Source organism: Sebastes umbrosus, chromosome 4 (assembly GCF_015220745.1).
Source record: "Sebastes umbrosus isolate fSebUmb1 chromosome 4, fSebUmb1.pri, whole genome shotgun sequence".
In the NCBI taxonomy this organism is placed as follows: Eukaryota; Metazoa; Chordata; class Actinopteri; order Perciformes; family Sebastidae; genus Sebastes; species Sebastes umbrosus.
Window position 1 is genome coordinate 37,929,051 of NC_051272.1, and position 22,164 is coordinate 37,951,214.

Below are 22,164 nucleotides of genomic sequence, written 5' to 3' on the forward strand. Positions count from 1 at the left end.
CTCAATGCGTGGAGCATATCTTGGTCGGTCATAATTTGCAGCCTGATGTTGCCATGCTGGAGCTGGTGGGGTTTGTGATATTTGGGTTAACTGGTACTGATGCAACTGATCAGATAGAGAAGGGGGAGCAGGCTCAGATGAAAAGGCAGGCAGGGGTGGATATCCAGGCTGGGATGACTAAGCATGAGGTGGGATTTGGGCAGCGTTGGTTGAAAGTCCATGAGCTGACTGTAGAGAAGCTAATGGTGGCTGAAGAGGTGGTAGATGACTAGGTTGTGCATGAGCTGATGCCACTTGACTATAATGCACATGGGTTGATAGCAATTCGGTTTGATGTGCATATGATAGAGGCATTGGAGGTGCTTGTTTAGGACGTACATCGACTGAGGTCCATTGGCTAGTAGTTGCGTGAGCTGAGGGCAGTTGACTGGCAGGTAAATGAGCTGGGGGTGCTTGACTGGTAGTTACAGGAGCTGGGGGCGCTCCACTGGTAGTTAAAGGAGCTGGGGGCGCTCGACTGACAGGTGCAGATGGTGGATTTCCCTGGTATTGGAGTGTTTGTACTGACTTAGAAATCCTACCACATTCTGTTACATGTACAGACTCTGAAAGTGTAGGCTTTGAATGTGCCTTCTCGTGAATAGTATCTTGGTATTTATCCTGGTATAAAGGCTGGGACTGTTCAACACATTCTCTATCAAACAGTTCATCACAACTTTGCTTATCATCAGGCTCATCTGCTTCAGAATTACTGTATTCATATTGTTCAAGTTCATGAACTATGCTTCTCAATTGTGCCATTTCTTGCCTAAAGTTTCTGTAGGTAAAGGGCAGGTTGCTCCATCCCGCGTGATGAACTGGTTCTACAGTTCTGTGTGGTAGTCTTGGAGATAACCAGTTGGCCTCCTCTCTCAGTGTGGTCTTCCACTTGAATCCTCTTCTTTACTCTCTGGCTTGGCTCTTGGATCCATATCCAGTCTAGAAGTTCGCTCCGGCTTGAAGGACCATGAAAAAAAGAATTAATAATCTAGGCCTAAATTAGATCATTGTTGCCTTGTTTGAGAGTATTAATGCTGGACCATTGAACTTCTAGCTGGGATGCACATTAAACACCAGGATCCAAGAGCCAGTTAACCATTTATTCAAAGAGGATAATGGGTGGAGGTTGATGGATGGATAAGGGATAAAGATATGGATTTTGATGATTTTTCTGCACAATAAACAAATTAAATCAATATATTACCATGCTTACCACAATTGGTAATAAATAAGAGGTATGTAGTCATCTTACGTTATTAATGCATCGGCTTCTTAAGGGTGAAAAACTTTAACATTCTCCATCCGGAACCTAATTATAACAAACATAAGTTAATACAATTTAACAAAATATACAATCACTTCCTTCTCAAAATTAACAGATCGTCTTACCTACTCAATCTGACTTTAGCTCACAGGTAAGTGGCCTATATTACACCGCTCCAAAACAGTACCAGGATCTATCAAGAATACACACATTAAATCAAGATAGAGAATATGTTGAAGTAACTCAAAATATAAACCATATGTGGTCTAAAACAAATTATCAAAATCATTGTGAACAATTTACTGGGTTGGAAGCATGGTCTCAAACAAATGGATTTGTGAAAACAAATTGCTGGTGTGGCAGCATGGTCTCAGTCAAAAGGGATCTGAACAGAACACACCCAGCCTTTATGTAGCCTCCCCTTCTCTAGACTCCTCCCCTTCTATAGACTCCTCCCCTGGTGATTAAGGTGACTCGGCTCCCTCTACCTGGTCTCACAGGATTGACTGCAGACTTGAGATTTTTAACACATATTATTACGCCTTCTTTTCTCGTAAAGTTATGACTTTATTCTCGATAATATTCCGACTTTTTTCTCGTAAAGTTATGACTTTATTCTGGAAATCTCAGATGTTTTTTCCCTCCATGCGGCCCTAATACTCCGTAGTACATTGTCTCTTTGGCCCTCACTGCATTAGACTTATATACTATATACTTAGACTATAAACTGTGTTAACTTCATCACAATGCTCAAATGTTTTGCGGCTCCAGACAGATTTATTTATTTATTTTTTGGCCTAAAATGGCTCTTTTGATAGTAAAGGTTGCTGACCCCTGGTCTAGGCAAACCATACCTTCCAGCACCGTAGGGCTTAAGAGGATAAGCCTTGACCCCCTCTGGCCCCCAAACAAATATTTTTGTACATTTTTCACCCGACTTTTCTCCCCAGAGAGGGGATACTGTAATTATTCATAGCAGTGATAAAATGTACGCTGGCACTGAATTAGTATTATTGTGTTAATTGTTGTATGTGTTTCGTCTTTTAGAGAAGCAAACCTATTGGGCTGGTAAATAGATTGAATTTGGGTGTTTTTGCAACTACGGGCATTTTTAAGTCCCAGCAATGACATTTTGGATTTATGTTCAAATTTACAGTGCAATGCTTGATAAACATAGTGTTATTACCCATCTTGACATAAAAAATAATTACTAAATAATGTGATTTAATAACATTTATAAAGCATTCACCACTTTTCTTCATGTCCCACAACTGTGATCTCAATGTTGGGGTTCGTAAAATGAGCTAATTCAATTACAACATGACATTATTTCAAATGGAATTGTTTCATATACATATTACTTTACACCATATTAAAATGTTTTTTTGTTTACAAATTATCTATATGATTTTTTTCATTAGATGCGCGTGTCCCACACCTCTGAGTCCTTACCGCAATACTGAACAAATGCCATAGTAAAAGTTTTATTCAAAGTCAAACAAATCTAGTTTCCAAGTTAGCAAATGAGCACATGGATGACATGTTGGGCGACCAACCAACATCAAGAAAAACTAGTTTAAGATCACCTTTTCTTCTGAACTATTTATTGTGTGTCCTTATCATACAGCTTAGTAATTGTGTATTTAGAACCACATTTAAAAAATAACTTAATATTACTGTTGAATTCATGTATATTTGATGCTAAGAGTCAAAGCTAACGTAGCAGACCTTTTTAGCTGCCATTTATCTGCAATATTAGCAAAAATGTAATTTCAATGTCCTTACTGCAACAGCTTAAAATTGCAATATCTGTCATAAAACAAAACATATTTTATATTTTTTGTATATGAAGACTGACATCTATGGTTACTATTTTATCTTTTCAGGGTGTACAGAACATTGTGACATCCCGTATTTTTAAAAAAATGTTTTTATATCAGTATTTACAATGATGCACAAAGCTTGATGAAAATTAATTTTAAATGTCTTAAATATTATAGAAATTAAAAAAGGAAAATGTATAAAATGAACGTTATTGTAATGTTGTGTTGAGGATTTAGTAAGAACAAGTGATGAAAACCATAAAAAATAAACATGTTACAGATTAAAATCTTAACCACTAGATGTCATTTTGTGTACCTGGTTATCTGTATTACATATTCTGATTGTTAAAATTAAAATTCAAGGAGGTTGATTTTTTTTTATTTGGGAGAGTCAAAAATGAGCGTAGCTGCAGAAACACACATTTATATAGCACTTTTCTAATCTTAGCGACCACTCGAAGCACTTTACAACACAAGTCAGCATTCACCCATTCACACACACACACTCATACACTGATGACAGAGGCTTGCATACAAGGTGCCACCTGTTCCTCAGGAGCGATAAACATTCACATGCACACTTACAGCAATTTGGGGTTCAGTATCTTGCCCAAGGACACTTCAACATGTAGACTGCAGGGGCCAGGCATCGGACCACCGACCTTCTGATTATTGAAAAACCTGCTCTCCCTCCTGCTGAGGTATATAATAGTTGTGCTTAATATTTTTGGTACCCCTAAAATTGCATGTGGACCCAGCCTGGCCCCCCCATTTGAAATGGTCTACAACCACCACTGAATAAAGGCGACCCTGCCTCTGTCCCTCTGTCCCTCTGTCCCTCTGTCCCTGTCTGTGTGTGTTTGTGAAGTATTAGGAGAGGACCTCTCAGTGTATCAACAAATAGCTCCAAGCACATAGAAATAACTTGACAGTGAAGTGAGAAGCTTTTGTTACATCCGTTGGCAGTGTTTCAGCTGCATAAGGCTAATTATCAAACTGATGTCGAGTACCTGAGAGAGGATTCTATTGCAGACCTCACGCCTGGGCACCAATAGGAAGAGAGTAGGGTACGTTTTAGCACCTTTTTTTCCTCCTAAAAACTTTATTTAAAGCTGCACTGATTTCCATAAATAATTGATCAAATGATTTTGTGTAATATGACGAGGGCTGCTTGTAGTGACGAACCCACAGAATTACCATTGAGTCTTAAGTTCCTCTCAGCTTATTCCTAGCCCCCATGAAGCCATTAACGGAACAGAATATTGATCCATATTTCATCAGCGCTGCCTAGTTTGACCGTTTGGTCGGAGTTCACGAGTGATTGACAGACGGCTCTCATAGACAGCAGATGGACAGCAGACCTCAGATCAGCTCTTACTGCTTGTTTTCCTCCAGTCTGTGAAATCTTGCAGATGCCGTTAGGAGCACCGGAGGACACAGAGGAACATGATTTTTTTCAGGTTACCTGTTTCATGTACTACTGTCACGATATAGCGACCGTTTTATAAAAATAACTTTTTTTAATCATATTTGCTCCAATCTCGCCTACTGATGCTTTAATGGGCCTTTCCCACAGAATGCGGTTTGCGCTCGCCGTTGGGTCTAGCGCAGACTGACATCTTCCCAGCCCCTCATGGCAGACTGACATTCTGGACATGTGGTCATGTGATGTCTCTAGCCACCGTGGACTCTCGTCATGTGTTGCTGGGAATCGCAGCTTTTCTGCCAAAGGACCGATACGATCTACTGGGAGCCCCCATCGCTATGGAAGGGCTTTTCGGATCGATTTCATCTGTTACTGCTTGTCTTTTTGAGCCCTGCAGGGTTAGGCCAGCGTACTACATGGGCTGGCTGGGGCTCCCTACTTCTCTGCTGTGGCAGTCTAGGTTGTAAAGAAGTAGGTGGGCTGCAGCAACTAATCTCTCGCCAGTCAGGATCAGTGTGGTTGCGTCGCAGCAGCGTATGCATTCATCGGGCTCCACTTGCTGTGCCCATAGATACTGCGGGTCCGCACGTATTTGGGTCGGCACGTCCTGATTTTCAGTGGGCGAATGTGTGCTCTTAATTAGAGTGAAGTATTACCCATAGAGTCCAGTAGAGGGCTCCGCTTGTGATTATAGAACTAGGGTTACAGTATGTCATTTAATACATTGTTGTTATAAAAAGATATTGATTGAAGCTGCTTTAAAAAAAAAACTCCCTGTACAGATCCAGTATAAACCAGCATATATGCGATGGAAAGAAGTCCTACAGATAACAAGACGAGAAGAGAGAAAAACAAGTGAGAATAAGAGAAAAATCTTCAGGATTCTCTGTGTAGACAACTCTGGTTTGATTTAAATGATTGAAGTGATCATCATTTTCTAGCTCACGCAATTGATTTAATACCAAGAGTATAGAGGTCAAACACCGCTTTTGGATCACAAAAAGTACACAGAGCGGTTCTCCGGGATCTAGCTGACACTGCCGGCTAAATTCACTGATGTAATAATCATCTCAGACTCGTAAAGGTCAGGCAAGGGTCAGAGCTCTATATCACTCCAGGTAACCATGACAACCAGATTACATTTTTTTAAACCGTTCAGTTCAGCAAATTGATTTTTGACAGGAGCAAAAATGTCATAATATTTCATATACCTGGAGTGTGGAATGTGGACTCTGACCAGTATTCCCCACACCAATGTATCAGCAGTGTCATGCATCAAGCTATCAATCAGGCTGACCCAAGAAGACTTTCAACCAGGAGACCGGTGTTTGTGTCCCTTGTGAAACTAAAAGTAACATTGGCCCAATCCCAATTTCCCCCTAAAGCCTTGAGCTCTGAACCCTCAGGGACTTGACTGACATCACCTGGTAAATGGTAGAGTGTGAGAGGCTGCAAGGGCTTGAAATGATATAAATATGAATGGGACGGCACCTTGCGGTGACATATCACGTTATCCGATGATGTCAGCTGTGGGTTTTTATTTGACTTTTTTTACTGCCTGTTTGAACGTCTTCCAGGCTGTTGTCTAGGAGACTAGAGGTAACTGTCAAAAAATCTATTTATGTGTGCCGACCCGCTACATTTATACGCTTACAAAGTTACAAATAGTCCCTTTAAGGTTTCTGTGTAAATTTAAATATGCTTGGCTGAATACCCATATGCCGTCCTCCTCACTGGATACATTTTGTGCAACCAGCACACCCCCGTGCTTATGTGCATGTAACCCACGTGCTGGAGCCTCTCTGCACACCCTGGGACTCTGCGTTGTGTTTATAGTTGTGTTATGGGGTGTGGTGCAGATTAAGGGAAACACCGGCACAGTTTTTCTGATTGTGGTTGAGACCGGGAAGACTTTATTTGTCCACAACATCTGCTGTCATCTCACTTGTTTGTCCACAACCTTACGAAGCAATAAAGCAAAGTATAAACTCCATGAAAACATATATTCTAGTACAAAAATAAACACTAAACACAAACACTGAAAGTAAATTACAACACATAAAATGATATAAGGCACTCTTAACGTAAAATCTAACATGAAAATAATTTAAATGAAACACAACAAGACAGCTAGCAAACAATAAGTGAACAGGCTAATTCTCCCGCCTGCATTAGAGAGGCTGCTCTGCTCTGTATGGTAAAATGCCAACATTACAGCCACTATTTACATATAAAACATATCTATAATACTAATAAGTGAAAGGCAACATCTTAATTATAAATTTAGTAGAAAAAGATTAACAGGAAGGGTTTTTTTAAATAATATATTGTATTACGATGCGGGTCGCCATGCTTACCTTACGAAGCAATAAAGCAAAGTAAACAGGAAAAAAGATGGCGTCCCCACGTAACATTTGAACTACGGTGTCCTGTAAGGGACAACCATGTCTATTGCGCAATTCTGGATGGGAATTACAGCGCACCAGCGACACCTGGTGGCTGATTTAGGCTACTGCCTTACATGCACATCAAAGGTGTTGTTTTTATTCATTATTCTACACAGTTCCTTCTGCGCATCAACAGACGTTTAGGCGAAAAATTGTGAATCGCTTAAAACTTTTTCACTCCGCTTTTAACCCTCTCAGGACCATCTGTTTATGCACATTAGTATGTGCATGCGCATGAAGGTGTTATGCATGAATGTGTGGTTCACTTAAAGGGACTGTTTGTAAGAATCAGAAATGTCTTGTTAACAGCGACACCTGTGGCCGTTAAGTCAACGAAAGTCAGCGTCCTGTTGCTCGCTTGTGCTCGCTCTACATAGACATGAACGAGCATTGCTCAAAACAGTGAGGCGACACACGTCAGCTAAAAGCACAATATCACTCTATATTTCAGCTGCTTGGCAGTAATGTTAGCTGACCAGACGAAGGTCTCTCCATGAATCAATGCTGATCCTAGTGTTGGCTTTTCCTGCCTCAGCCTCCCGACCGCGGCCGGAGGGAACGGGGGAGACACCAGAGTTTTGGTTGGAGACGATAACGTTTCTCTCTGCAGAGCCCCGTCACTTCACAAGACACGGGAAACCTCTGTTGGTCTGGAGGAGCTGCAGCAGTTATTTCTGCACAAACGTCCAGAGCTAAACTAACTCTTCTGCAGTGTGGAGTGTGGGCACATGCACGTGAGAGTGGAGCGCAAGAGTGAGAACGAGAGCGGTGTGTGAGTGAAGGCAGGCAGTTAGGCAGAGGAGCAGAGGAGCAGAGTACAGCAGAGACTCTGGTCCTGGAGACCAAAGCTACGGTCTCCCCCGCGTCCTCCGACCGCGGCCAACACTGTTTAACAGACGGGCTTCACTAGATACAACCAAGAGGTTTTGGTGCTTCCGTGTAGATTGTGTTGGAGTCTGAGTCTGAACAGCGTAGCCACACAGGAGCGCGCATGAGACACCGACCAGCAATGATTTATGCGTGTAAGAAGTTACAAACAGTCCCTTTAAGGGTTCTAGTTTGGGGGTTTGAAAATATGGTCACCCTAGATAAGTAACTCATACAACCTTATTTCAGGACATCCAAACTGTCCCTTTATGCATTTAGGACCTCTCTTTAGCAGCTCTGCAGAAGATTCAGGAGGAGGAAACATGATTAATTTGCAGCTCTGAATGAAGCTCGCCAACTGCCAATTGAGGAGGCCTGTGATTAAACTGAATTAATTAATGTTTTTACTGTTTCAAAGAAAATGTTTTATTTTCTAAGATCAATTCACAGATTATATGAAAGAGACGATAAGAACGCAGCTTCTTTTGTAACTGCCTCCATGTGACTCCACTCAACCTTCGATTCTTGTGCAAACAAAAGGTGTCATGGGGAGTTTTTTCAATACCCAATACCTCAGCATGAAGACAGAATACACACTGGGCCAGGCATACTGTGCAAGAAAACTGCTCCTGATGTAATCCTGTCAGCTTTAGTGGTCAGCGGGTCTAAAATCAGCACATCATCAAAAGCTAGTGTTGTGTATGATGATGCAGAGCTGTTGGTTTGAAACCATGCTCTGTTACAGCAGTGAGTGGGGGCGTGTGTGGGGGCGTCTCTGCCCTTGTGTTTGTTTGCATCTCTGTACACATGTGCATGTTTATTTGTTCACTTCCAAATGTGTGTGACTGACAGTCTGCATTTAAGTGTGCACATCGATGTGTCTGTGTGTGTGTGTGTGTGTGTGTGTGTGAGACACCCCAGGGTGCGTTTGATTTAGCATTATTTGGGAGGATTGAGCCAGGCTCGGAGCCAGCCCAGCTGCCTCAGAGGAACAGAGGGCATCTGTTCAGCCTCCACACCGGTCGCTCTGTTCTTAAACGCTTCTCAGGAAGCAGCATTCACATATAAATTCCTAACAGAGGTTAAAGGGCTAATCGCTGTGATTTTCACTATCCCGTGGCTCAAAATGGTAATGTTGATATATCTCCTGGGTTTTGGTATTTTCTTTTCTTTTTCAATACCACTGACTGTGGAATTATTTCATGTATGCTGGAGATTTCTCGCTTTCAGTACCTACACTGAAGGCTGTGCTTTGAACAAAAAGCCTCCGATCATTGGAATGCCAACAGTCAATGAGGTGGTGGTGATATGTCTGAGGCCAATGGAATCCACATTTGACATAAAGTTGGAGTAGGCAGGTTGGAGCAAATATGATTTAAAAAGGTTATTTTTATAAACGGTCACTATATCCTGATAGCAGCCATGTTGAGATCAGTTGAAGAAATACCAAGCACCGCCCCCCAGTTGCAGCAAACTTTCTCATTTTACAGCTCAACATTACACTACAAGATGATTTTGAAAACATTTGAGGAGAGAAATAGACATTACAGTAACAGAATATTGATTCATATTTGATCAGCGCTGCCTGGTTTGACCGTTTGATCGGAGTTTGCGAGTGATTGACAGCTGCCTCCGTTGAATGAAGAGCCAATAGGAACACTCCCTCTGTGATTGGCTAAAGTCTCCCGTCACGGACTAGATTTTCTAAAGCCTGAAAACAGAGCCATGAGGAGGAGCAGAAGTCTAGTTTTCTCACAACACTTGAATTACAATATGCTGAAAGGTTATTATGGAATTTTTGCCCAATGATGCCAAAAAGATTCTGCCTACTGCAGCTTTAATGCATATTTAACATAAAAACATAGATATGTCGTAGCATCTGTGACATTACCTGTATGTGTTTTCCAGATTTCGGTTTTTAGATTTTGGGAAAGTTGCTAGAGCCAGAATATCCAAATTGATGTAACAGACTGTATTGGTCTCTCCTAGTACCCACCCAGTGGGCAAAGTCCGGGTCTGAAAAGTGAAACCAATGCGGAAGCGCCTTCAACTTGCATTCTTTCTAACAGCCGGCAGGGGGCGACTCCTCTGATTGTATGGAAGTCTGATAGAAAATGAGCCTCTTTCTCTCTTGATTTATTACCTCAGTAAACATTGTAAACATGAGTTTATGGTCTCAATCTCTAGTTTCAAGTCTTCTTCAATACAGCATGATGTTCATTTAGTGAATTATGGTCCCATTTAGAGTCAGACCATGAAGCAGGGGATGCTCTAGGGCGGGGCTACCTTGTGATTGACAGGTCGCTACCACGACGTTGTCCAGTCTGGGAGTTGTTCCGTGTCTTTCGTCTTAGCGCTTTAACCCTTTCACAGTGTGTTTTCACTTCATGAAAGTTAATTGTATCATTTTGGTCGCCTAAAAATGTCTTATTCAGCGTTTGGTTGTACTTAGCTCCAACCTCTCCGGTCCCTTCTGGTTGCAAAAAACAAGATGGAGAAGTCCAGAAACCAAGATGGCGATGACCAAAATGTCAAATTCAGGCTTCAAAACGGCAGTCCACAAACCAACGGGTGACGTCACGGTGACTACGTCCACTTCTTATATACAGTCTATGTACTCACCTTTGTGGTACGATGCAGGTGTACAATTCAAGTGCCTATTTGTATGCCCATATGCCCATTCAGACTTTAAGTGTGCTGAGGATTTTCTGAGCACACTCGGACACACCTGATGCAATTTTATCATCCCTTTGCTCAAATAAATAGATGGCATGAGTGATTGGATTTGCTGTGATGAACCTCGAAATTAAGATACCTGCTGAGGCAGTTACATCCTTAATAGGAGACGCTTTAGATATCACCGTGGAACTTCACCTATTTTTTTGTATTACAAGTTTTCTGAAATTTTATGTTTAAATATGGAAATGAGGCATTATCTTATTAAATATGTGCTAATTTGCATACATTTCCAGAACAGAAATCTGAACATTGGATTAAGCCAGGCACAAAATTCTTCATTTTGTTGACATATTAGAGTCAAAGGTTTTTACAGAGGGAATTTTTACGGAGTCAGATGAGTCTCAATATTAATGAATGCACACAGAAGGATTCAGAAATGTATTCTGTGATTGATAAATGACTCTCTCCACAAAAAGAGTTATTGTTGTATATAAATGTAAAAAAATCCACATATTAAAAAAATAAGGTTCAAAAATATATTTCTGATTCGCATTCATCCTGTGCATCACGTAAATTATACCTTCGTGGGGGCCCAGTCATGTGATTGGCTGAAAAGGAGCTAGACATCTGATTGGCTACAGGTGCATTTTTAGATTGGGCGACGTCAGGGGAGTCTAAAAATAAATAGGGTATTGGTGACAATTGGGCCGATCTATTAAATTCAATTATATGTTTATATACTATATACATTATATAATGGAATTTGGATTCCTGTTTAAGTTTTGACCAATGTGTTGCTGCATTAAAAGGTTCACACTTGAATTGTAATTCCTGGTAAATTTGAAGATTTTTTACAAAGTTACTGGTGTACGATTTACTATTTTAATAATAAAATAACTGTAAATTTATATCTGTGTAAAGTGATGTTTAAGTCCAGCCTGATGTTGCCTTACACATAAAAGAGTGATCCCAGTCACTTCCACACAGTGAGGCCTACAGCTGATTAATTAAACACTCGGTATCGGTCAATACCCAAAGCCCAGGTATCGTTGCATTCCTAGTAACAACATCCAAATATGTTTTTGATGAAAATTGCAAATACTTTTAGATACATACTATTTGTGAATTTCTATTACATTTATTAAAAGAAAAAATATTAGAAATAAATTTGTGAACCAGAGGATTTCTTTTTACATTTATATACGGTAACTATTTTTGTGTGCACTAAAAAATATTTTTGTGGAGAGAGTCATTTACATATAAATCACAAAATACATTTGTGAATCCTTCTGTGTGCATTCATTAATATTGAGATTGATCTGACTCCATACATTTTGGATATATTTTAGTATCACTCCATAAATCAGAAAAAACTGTCAACAGCCATAAAAAAAAAAAAATGTCGGCATGTTTTTAGGAATAAAATGTATGTAAATCTGGCTATGAATGATATATGAACAAACCCCTCTGTAAAATATTCAAAATATACAGTAGATAGGAATGAAAATGGAAAGGTTATACTTTGTTTTCACTATCAGCGCTGTTTGCGCCGTTAGCTAGGAGTTGCCGGCTCGGCCTGCACCATGTTGAGAGCCGTGCAGAGGCAATTGAAATGCCCCCAATCTTGCATCTAGCACCTTTAAGCACCCATAAACGCCTGCGTGGCGTATATGGAAAAATACAGTGTGCTTTTTAATGCTTACTAATAGTTAAGCTGCTGCCGCCGGTGTTTTCCAGAGTAGCCCGTCTAATGAGGATGTCTCCTGTCTGTGCAATCAATGCTATTCTTACTGTGTTTTGACCTATTTGAAAACTGAAGACAACTCACAGTCTCTACTCATCTCGGCAGGACACAACTTCTCAGCTGACGCCAGAGTTGAGTGTGGGGGCAACCAAGTGTACAGTTGGGGGGTCACACACTTATGTATTCACAGAATTATGTTTTCCTTTATTTGAAAATATAGTAAATAACAAGGCAGATACGTTATAAGGGTTCGTAAAATGACATATTTAACATAGCCTATGTTCTATATTGGGTGGACAGGTTGGTACTTTTTCAGTAGTGGGGGGTGCACGACCGTGGGTGTTTCAACACTCTGTCCAATCTGCATACTAATTGAATTGAACAGCACATCACTGTAGTCTCAAATAACCTGTAGTCACATCCTTTTATATAAAGCCTCTCAAGAAGATCTGTTTTTTCTGGTGATTTATTTCTGTATTTGCTTTTTTATTTGCTGATTTTGTGCATTTTATCGGTATCCGTCTGTCGAGGATCTCAAGGAAAATTTGAGAGCAGGTCAAAAGGGAGAGGAGAAAACAGGAAGAGAGGGAAGATGCTGGGGAAAGAAGAGAGCAGGAAGGATTAGAGAGGAGAACAGTGAAGTAGTATTTAGAGGAGGGCTGTTCTCCTGAGTCGAGATGCTCTGTGAACAAACAAGTTAGTCTTTGAAGGCCTTGGCATTTGACAGCAGGATGTGAGATAGGAGAGAGGAAGATGTGAGGGGAAAAAATGTAATTTGTTTTTTTCAATGGAGATGGAGTAGTCTGAGAGGACCCTTGGACCTTTTCTAACCATCCATCAGTCTGGAGCTTTTATCATTCAGACCAAATATCAACTAACTCTTCTCTAAAAGCACTAATTCTATGGCATGAAATACAATTAAAAAGTTTGGTTTTCTCATAAGGTCATGGTCATGCACTTCTATCAACAATATGAGTCATTTTCATATTTGTTTGGCTATTTGATATTTCCAACTAATATAACAGAATAACGATTCAACTATGGCAACTTAACAAAAGGACTGTAAATACACTCTGATCCCCTTTTTCACCAAAATTAGTGCGTATATGCAGGGTTTTTTTATGTGGGAAAACCTGCTGTTAAAGAAATGCACACATTATCAATCTGGTATGAAGGGAAATGCTCTGGCTTGTTTGTATTTCTTTAAAGCGGCAGCGGGTAGAAATGGAGCAAATATGATTAAAAAAAGTTATTTTTATGAAACGGTCACTATATCGTGACAGTAGTACATGAGACAGTGATCTGAAAAAAATCACGTGCCTCTGTGTCCTCCGGTGCTCCTAACAGCATCTGCAATATTTCACAGCAGTCAGAGCTGATCTGGAGTCTGCTGTCCAGCTGCCGTCTAAGAGAGCAACGAGTTAATCACTCGCGAAGTCCGATAAAACGGTCAAACTTTCAGTTTTCAGAAACATCTTGTAGTGTACTGTTTAGTTGTAAAGTGAGAAAGCCAATAGGAACGCTCTCTCTCTGAAATGACCTGTGATTGGTCAAAGTCTCCCGTCAGAGGCTAGATTTTTGAAAGCCTGAAAACAGAGCCAAGAGGAGGAGCAGAAGTCTAGTTATCTCTTAGAACACTTGAATTACAATATGCTGAAAGGTTATTGTGGAATTTTTGCCCAATGATGCCAAAAATATACTGACTACTGAAGCTTAGTTACAAATTATTTCATTATATGACATTTTAATTGGCTATAAAAAGAAGAATTATAAAAATAATTTACAAATGAAATATGAATCCATCAATAAATAGTTCAAATTAAAAAGGGATTTACAAAAACACCATAAAACATTGAATAAGTACACCATTTAAAAATACATTAATGCATTTATAAATAAATACTAAACTTGAAAATGCAGTTTAAAAGAGAAATGAATAACTGGATTCATAAGTTGAATTAAGAATACAGGTTTTAATCAGGCATTTAAAAGGGCAACTTCTTTTCCCATTTTTCATTAGCATCTCTGTGCTGCTTTTACTAAACCCATTAGCTATTCATTTGGCGAGTCATTTAGCTTCTCCATTTAGCCTTCTTTTCAGTGACACTTTGGGTCTTGCTATGGCAAAACGAGGCAAAGAATACAAACTAGAAAATGCATTTCCTGCTGAAAATGCGTGGGAATGCTGACAGCTATAATTAATTGCAAAGCATTGCTGAAAATGCAGAAATGTGAAATGACTTGCCTAAAAATGTGAAAGCTCAAATGCATTGCACTGCACTGCTGAAAAACCTAGAAGTTGAAATGTACAACTGGCAGAGTTGGAAGCTGAAAAGACTGAGTGAGTGACTGATTGACTGTGATGAAGTTACAGGATTGGTCGGCCGACTGTTGGAGTTTCCTCATTGGTCGTTGCTCTTTCTAGTTCTGTGTTTAGGTTTTCTGGGGAGCGTGTCAGCTGTTCAATGTATCATTACATAGTGCTGTTGTTGTACATGTGCTATTGTTTATGTTCGTTTAAGTTCCGTTATGTTGTGCTTCGTATCGTGTTACCGTGCATTCACACCAAGCGCAAATCTTCACCTTGCTTTCCTCCAGAAATAACCACTGTTGCTGCTTTGTACATGTTGTGGAAGTCCCAGATATGTCAGAAAACCGTTGTGTCTGGGTTCTTAACATCATCCGGCGGAGAACTGTATTCACATACTGTATCTGTATCTAGCAAGCAACACGTTGCTACTGCGGTATGAACCCAAAATAAACAGACTGTGCTGTGATTTAATTGCAATAAACGGATCAAAATGATGCCGAAATAACTACATTATGATGTTGATCTGTAAAAAGACCGAATTCATGCTTTGTCAGGTCTGTCTGCAACACAACAAGCAAACAACTTTTAAAATGCTTGTTTTCTGAACGGAGTTCGGATCGATCAATGCCAGGCTATGCTAACATTATAGCTACTCCATCAACACCCAACACAACGTTATTTAAGCAAAAATACGGCAGCGACGTTGTTGTAAACGGATCAAAAGTGCGCCGAAATAATTTCATAATGAAGCTTATTAGTAAAAAGACCGAATTCATGCTTTGTCAGGTCTGTTACCAAGACAACAAGCAAACAACTTTTAAAATGCTTGTTTTCTGAATGGAGTTTGGATCGATCAGTGCCAGGCTATGCTAATGTAGTATCTTTTCTGCAACAGTGCTGTTGAAGTGATGAGAAAGGATGCTCCGCGGACACTGTTCTTGCTGGTATAATAGAGTTTATTACAAACAAGCAACAAATGTCATAACGAACGCCTAGAACGTCCGGAGGTCTCAAGTCAAATCTGAAAGTCCTGCACTTCGGGGCTCTTACACCCCCTTATATCGGGTTCATTTCAGGCAACATCTGAGCTGAGCGTATGACTAGGTATGTGACCTTTGTCCTACATGTTTATCTTTCAGCCCCTGGACATATCGTATGACCCTATGACTCCACGTCTGCTTCTTACACATATGTTTACAATTAGGGGCCTCGCTGTCTTATGTTTACAATGAGGGGCCTCGCTGTCTTGTGCAAGACTTGAAAATATACCACATATTCCCCCCTTCGAGACTTACACAAAGTCTCGAAAATATAAAAGAAGATACATACAGGTGTATTAACATTACAAATTTAACAACCCGCCCTTTTTACCATTGAAACAACTATATGGAGTATAAAAGTGAGAGTGAAAAACCTGTCGGGCAGCTAATCTTTCTTGAAATATCCATTAACAATGTAGACAGGAAAATTCTCTCACGGTCCCTCTGCCAAGGCGACCATACGTAGTACTCCATAATACTGAAATGAGGAAATTTTAACAATTTGTGTGTGGAAATGACTTAAGCAAATACATATGGAACTCTCAGCAAATCAAAACAAAACAATGTCCAAAGTCAGGCTGGTCAACCCATCGCACCTTTCTATGGACCTTTTCCTGCCTACCCCACTGTCCCTAAACATCGAGAAAAAGAAAACATCTGAGGTCCCATTATATTTAGAAACCATCATTTGCCAAGCATGTAATACACAAAAAAAACAATTCATTTTTAGGAATACTAATGTAACATCTAAGAGAAGACATAAGACTGTATAACGCTGCAGTTTCTCAGCAGCCTTGACTCTGGTGTAGTATCGATGACGTCTTGACTCTGGATGTTGTATCGCCAGTTCACGTTCAAAGTTCTTCAGACCATTCATATTTTCATGTTTGAAGTGTCTGACCCCATTCAGCCCATCGGAGTCCCCGACAATCCATCACCCTCACAGTGGTCTTCCCCCAATATGTTCTAGAATGAAAGACAAGAAAACCAGTATCTTTTGCATACAGAACAGATACAAATTAAAACATCAAACACAGAATAAAAACACTTCTATAAGTAAAATTAGAAATCATATTGTCCATTAATCATATTGTTCATTTGTTGCCATACCCCCCTTTTGAGACTAAACAAAGTCTCAAAAAAATAACAAATCAACACTACAAACTACGCAAGCAAAACAGAGGTAAATAATAGGATTATAATCATATGAGATATTTAAAATGGATATTCCTCCACCAATTCGATCTTTATCGCGTCATCCTCATCCACGTCTGTGTCCGCTTCGTGTAATAATGGCATCTGAACCTGATCTCCTGGCATCACTACACCAACCCATCTCAATATCATAGCCTTCGCAAAAGTCAATAGTAACGTGCAAAAACAAAACATCACACATAACGATATAAGTACTGCTACCATAATTTGAACTAGCACTGCTCCTAGTGGCCCTAATTTCTCCTGCAACCAACTATTTGCAGACCAACCAGCTCCTTCTGATGGACCAAAGGCATCTCTTATGTGCTTCAGTGCGTCTATGACATTAGTTATATTATCTGAATTATCAGGAATCAAAGTGTAGCAGGCATCTCCCGTTAAATTTAAAGCAACACATAAGCCCCCTTGTTTGGCCAAAATATAATCAAGAGCCATATCGTGTTTTAACAATGTCAACCTATGGCTCCTTTGGGTGTTTGACAACATTTCGAAACCTCTTATGGTTTCGTTCGCAAAGCCTTGCAAGGTGTAGGTAATGTTGTCAATGTGATCTGCCAAGAATGTTCACCCCATACCATGGAAATAATCCTATTCCCCACTTTTCTCCTAAACTTATTCTCCAATGGTAGGACTCCAGATTATGAAATTGCGCTAATTCTCTTTTATTCCTACTTCCAGAAGCAACATTAGATTGAGCCTCATCAGATGCTTCTCCCTTCTGGACAGAAAAAACCTCATATGGGAGTTTCAGTGTTGCCATATAGCAACATCCTGTCCACCCGTATGGTAGAAATAAATAAGCATTTTCACCACAAATCCACCAAATATCCCTGAAATTGCCTATAGTCACATTACCAGGCAAAACTTGATGTTCTACCATCAAAGTTCTACTCGGCTTACGCTTTGACACTTGAAAAATCACTTCATACAACTTATTCACATCCTCATCCTCACGCTTTCCTAAATCCATCATATAACCATCACACTCTGATATTCCCATAAACATTCCAGACCCCTTATTAGTTTCATTTGAGCAAAAACAATTCTTTGCCCTCACAGGTTTCACTTCCATCGGATCAGGTACCGCTGTCATCACGTTTTCATGTTGTTCAAGTAAATTCTCATATGGTAATCCTGCCAACCAAGAACAATTCAATCTAGGCTTAAAAAGGTTCACTGATAAAGCCATCACTTTATCCACTGATGATTGCTGTTGATACAAGAGCCATGACAGTACAGAAGATTGACATGAAGTAGTTAATGGTTCCGGTACCTTCTCCAAAATTGAAGGCCATGTACCTGGTGTTGGTACTTTCAACACACATGGGCCCTTCAATTTCTTGATTGATCTCACTGAGTGTGTTAACTGCTGAAACCATAAATTTCTACCTGCCCATGGGTCTACAATTCCCAACACTGAAGCATTAAATCCATATGCTTTCCACTTAGCTTCTCTCTTCTGCAATACATGGTTCTGTTCAAACATCTCCTGTGATATCTGATCCGAGTCAACAAACTCCTTTCCCACATCTACAATATTCCTCTGAACAGTCTCAGATGAATTTCCAACCTTCACTTCCTCAATCTCCTTCCTACTATTCACACTAATCCCCATCTCCAACATAGACTTCCGGCTCTCATTTACCATCTCTTTCACTTTCAAGGATACTTTATCAAATGTCTGTGTCACATTCTCCAATTTCCTAGGCGTTAATGTTGTCACCAAGGTAGTACTCTGATTGAACGCATTATCATTATTTATTGATTTCAAATTTAAAGTAGCAGCCTCTATCCGTGTGTTATTTACCTTTGCAGTGGTTACTTCAACAGGTCTTAGGTTTGTTATCATAAGTCTCACCTTACGACTTACGTAACTTTCAATCCAAGAGTGGCTAGATGGAACAAATTTAAACTCTGGCTCTCGATATGTACACATATATTCCCCTTCATCTTCCCGAGTAACGTTACGCAGGACAAGGGAACAATCATCTTTAATTTTCATCCACCTAACCTCATTAAACAGAATATACTTCCTCTGATCCTCCTCTGAAGTTTCCTCTGGACCAGTTGCACTCGCGAGCAAAATGGCCTTGTTGTCCACAAGTATAACATTCGTTTGATTGCTGTTGAAAGTTTGGATTAAACCATCCTCTTCCGAAATTTCTTTGATCTCTTCCTCTCCAGGGCTGTGCTTGATCAAAAGCTGGCTGTGGGTAGGAGACAACTGGAACCATCGGCGGTGGCTGGAACGGTTGGAGCTGGAACCTGGTTCGGCTGTGGTGGTGGTACTAGTTGATTTAGTGGAGCCTGATTCTGCATAAACCAGAGCCTGCTTCTTCTCCATCCTCTTGTTATCCATCAGTTGTATTTGATTAAGTTTCCTGAGGGTCTCTTGGTCCTGGTCTTTTTGATCATGTTCCTTTTTCCTATACAGCTCCACTTGGTGGGCTATATGATCCGTATAACCACCCTTTGCCATGCTTCCAAGACCAACCACCTCTGCCAATTTGCTTCTCACTGGCAGGGGCAACCCCTTCTGTATTCTTGTTCGCAAAATTGACTGCTCCATTTGATTCAAATTCGGGTCATTTCCTGTGACATTTCTCCACACTTGATGAACTCTCGACACATAGGCCCTCGGGTTTTCCTCTTGTCCCAGTGGTTCAATAAAAATATTGTCAGGATGTACATTTGTCCGGAAATGTTTCTTTCAGCGCCCTGCACACTTGGCCTCTACTTGCAGGCAAACAGCTCTGAATCATTCGCAGCAGTTCCCACATATCGATTAAGTCCAGCTTTCTGTAGAATTTCATCCATACCTGTGATCCCAAGAAGGTTAGCCAGCAGTCTCTTGACGTCTCCCATGGCCAGATGTGTTCCTACTGTGATTTCTTCCAGCTTTGAAATCCAAGGATATGCTCCATCTTGAAGAGTAGGTAACTTTTCAAGTATGTTTGACATATCTGTACTCTGCCAGGGTTTATACTCCAAATTCTGTCCTCGGATGACCACTGGAACCATCTTGCTGGGATTCGACTGTTTTCTAGAGCGAGCTCTAGTTGTCGTGGCAGATTGTTCGAAGTTTTCACTCTCTAACTCTTCCTTCCGACACCGCAATTCCTCTAGCTGGTACTCTATCTCTCTTAGTTCTTCTGGACTATCAGTTTTTTGTAGTTCGCGGCGCATCGGTCTATGCCTATTTCGATCTTTCTTAAAGTCTTCCGGGTTTCCTCTTCATGGCTCTCTTCATCCTCACTTTCATTGGAGCTATCGTTTCCTCTTATTTCCGCTCTTGCCAACATCCGCCTGACTGCAGGGTCATATCCTCCCCTGCTCCCTTCCTGATCGCTTTGGTCACTCTCGTTTCCATGGTCCGGCTTTTGTCTCCCAGACCCAGACCTTGTTTTCTTCTTACTTTTGGATCTTGGATACATCGTTATAGTTGTCTCCGCTCGTCCTGTTTCTATTATTCTGTCCTCCTCGTTTCTGATACGGTAGTCACCCTCCTGACTGATCACCGGGATTTGAGGATAGATTTTCTTAGACTTTGTCCCTACCTCATAAGGTGGTGGTCCCTTCACTGGGTTCATATGTGAGAACAATGAAGTGGTGTCTTTTCTCAGTTTTTCTGTTTGTTCTGTATTTTGTTTTATTTCTTCTGCAACTTTATCCCTCTTATCGTTTGCAGCTTTGATCAGTTTCTGTCCCTCATCTTCAAACAACTGGAGAATGCCAAGCTCCACTTGCCTCTTCTCCTTGCGTTTTCTCCCCTTTTTTTCCTTCTTTTGCTCTGCCTTGTATGTGGATACAAGTACCAGCATTATTTTAATTACATCTGGGTAAGAGTCCCCTCTATTGGCCATGGTTGGTCAATTCAGGCCAGCGTTTGTGCCATTTTTCCGATATTTTTTGCAATGTTTTGCGATGCCCTTAATTAAAGGATTATTCTTCTGTACTATCTCAACAGGAGTGATTACTTTTGGATTTTTTAGTGTTCTTTTTCCCCATTATAACGGCTTCCTTATGTTCCGTTATTGTACTTTAAGAAGTAATTTCTAAAACTTAAAACTACTCAAGGCTATTTAGATTACTTCCCCCCCTTTTTTTTTTTTTTTTTTTTTTAAACCAATTACCCAATTAATCAATTAACCAAATATCCAATTATCCAATTATCCAATTAATCAATTAACCAATTATCCAATTAATCAAACATCCACTTAATCAAATATCCAGTTCAAATCGTCAAACAGTCACCACATTGAATGTCCACCACATCACAGATCAGACAAACCACGCGCAACAACATAAATGAACATCTGCAATTGTCAGCAGAGGTTAGACTAAACAATCAGATGCCATTAATTAATCAAATGCATTAACTGATCAATCGGTTGCCAAGTTTTCTTATTCATTCATTTATTTATTTCTCCTAACTGCCTAGAGCATGTACTCTTTCATGTGTATAGGAGCAGGTCAGTATTCTCTTATGGTTTATAAATGAAAGCAGGTTTATATGTATACCATCAATATTGCTTACGACTGAGAACATATACAAATATGGAAATGCAGGTTTTGTTTTTTGTTAAAGAGTCTGTGGATAAAGTTGTACCGGCCTTTAGTAGATTGAAACGGAAGCCCCCCTTGGACGTCAGCAAGCCACACTCCGTGCTGTGCCGGCCCGCTGTCTTGCCTCCCGTCTCAATTCTCATTCACCATAAATGACATAACAGACAAGAAACAGGCAATGATTTAGTTTCTTGTGAACCCATTAGGTCCCTTTTAACAGCATCATAAATCTTATTCCCAACTTAAACCCCTATCTAAACATTAAAGCACTTAGTGAACCTCACTGGACCAACAGTTCAAACAGCAAAGGAATTCTCTGCATCCCCCAAGAAAAGGTCACCGACCGCCCTTCATGCACATTCCAACCTCCTCTAGGGAATTTTTTTTTTTTTGAGACGAGTGGGGGGGGGCCCCAAACACTACCCTTCTTAAACGAAGTTCATTGTGCATTTAACAGTTTATTTATTATATTATGTCCCTTTAAGAAGAGTTCATGTTTTATTCAAAAGGGGGAAATGCCCAAAATAAATTCTTGCACTTCCCTTAATATATAGTTTATTAGTATCTGTTATTATTATTATATATTTCTATTCTTTTCCGAGTGTCATACGGGGTACTGCAGATACACAACTCCACTTTATTTGTCCTGGTTTATAGTTATTTATCTTATGTGTATGCGTTTATCGTAACCAGGCTCATTTCAGTGGCTCATCGTTTCATTCTTTTTACTGTATCTCCTGGAA

General features: G+C 40.2%; 2 protein-coding genes across 2 annotated transcripts in view; one reads left to right on the plus strand and one right to left on the minus strand.

Moving 5' to 3' along the window:
• The window catches only part of LOC119486724, a 1,187,645-nt gene that overhangs the window by 929,057 nt on the left and 236,424 nt on the right, over window positions 1-22,164 (plus strand). The window lies entirely within an intron of this gene.
• On the minus strand, window positions 398-19,334 carry LOC119486718. The gene is made up of 3 exons (XM_037767030.1): window positions 18,168-19,334; window positions 17,897-18,128; window positions 398-543 (listed from the first exon to the last, which is right to left on the minus strand). The coding sequence occupies exons 1-3, from the start codon at window positions 19,332-19,334 to the stop codon at window positions 398-400; spliced, it is 1,545 nt and encodes a 514-aa protein (XP_037622958.1).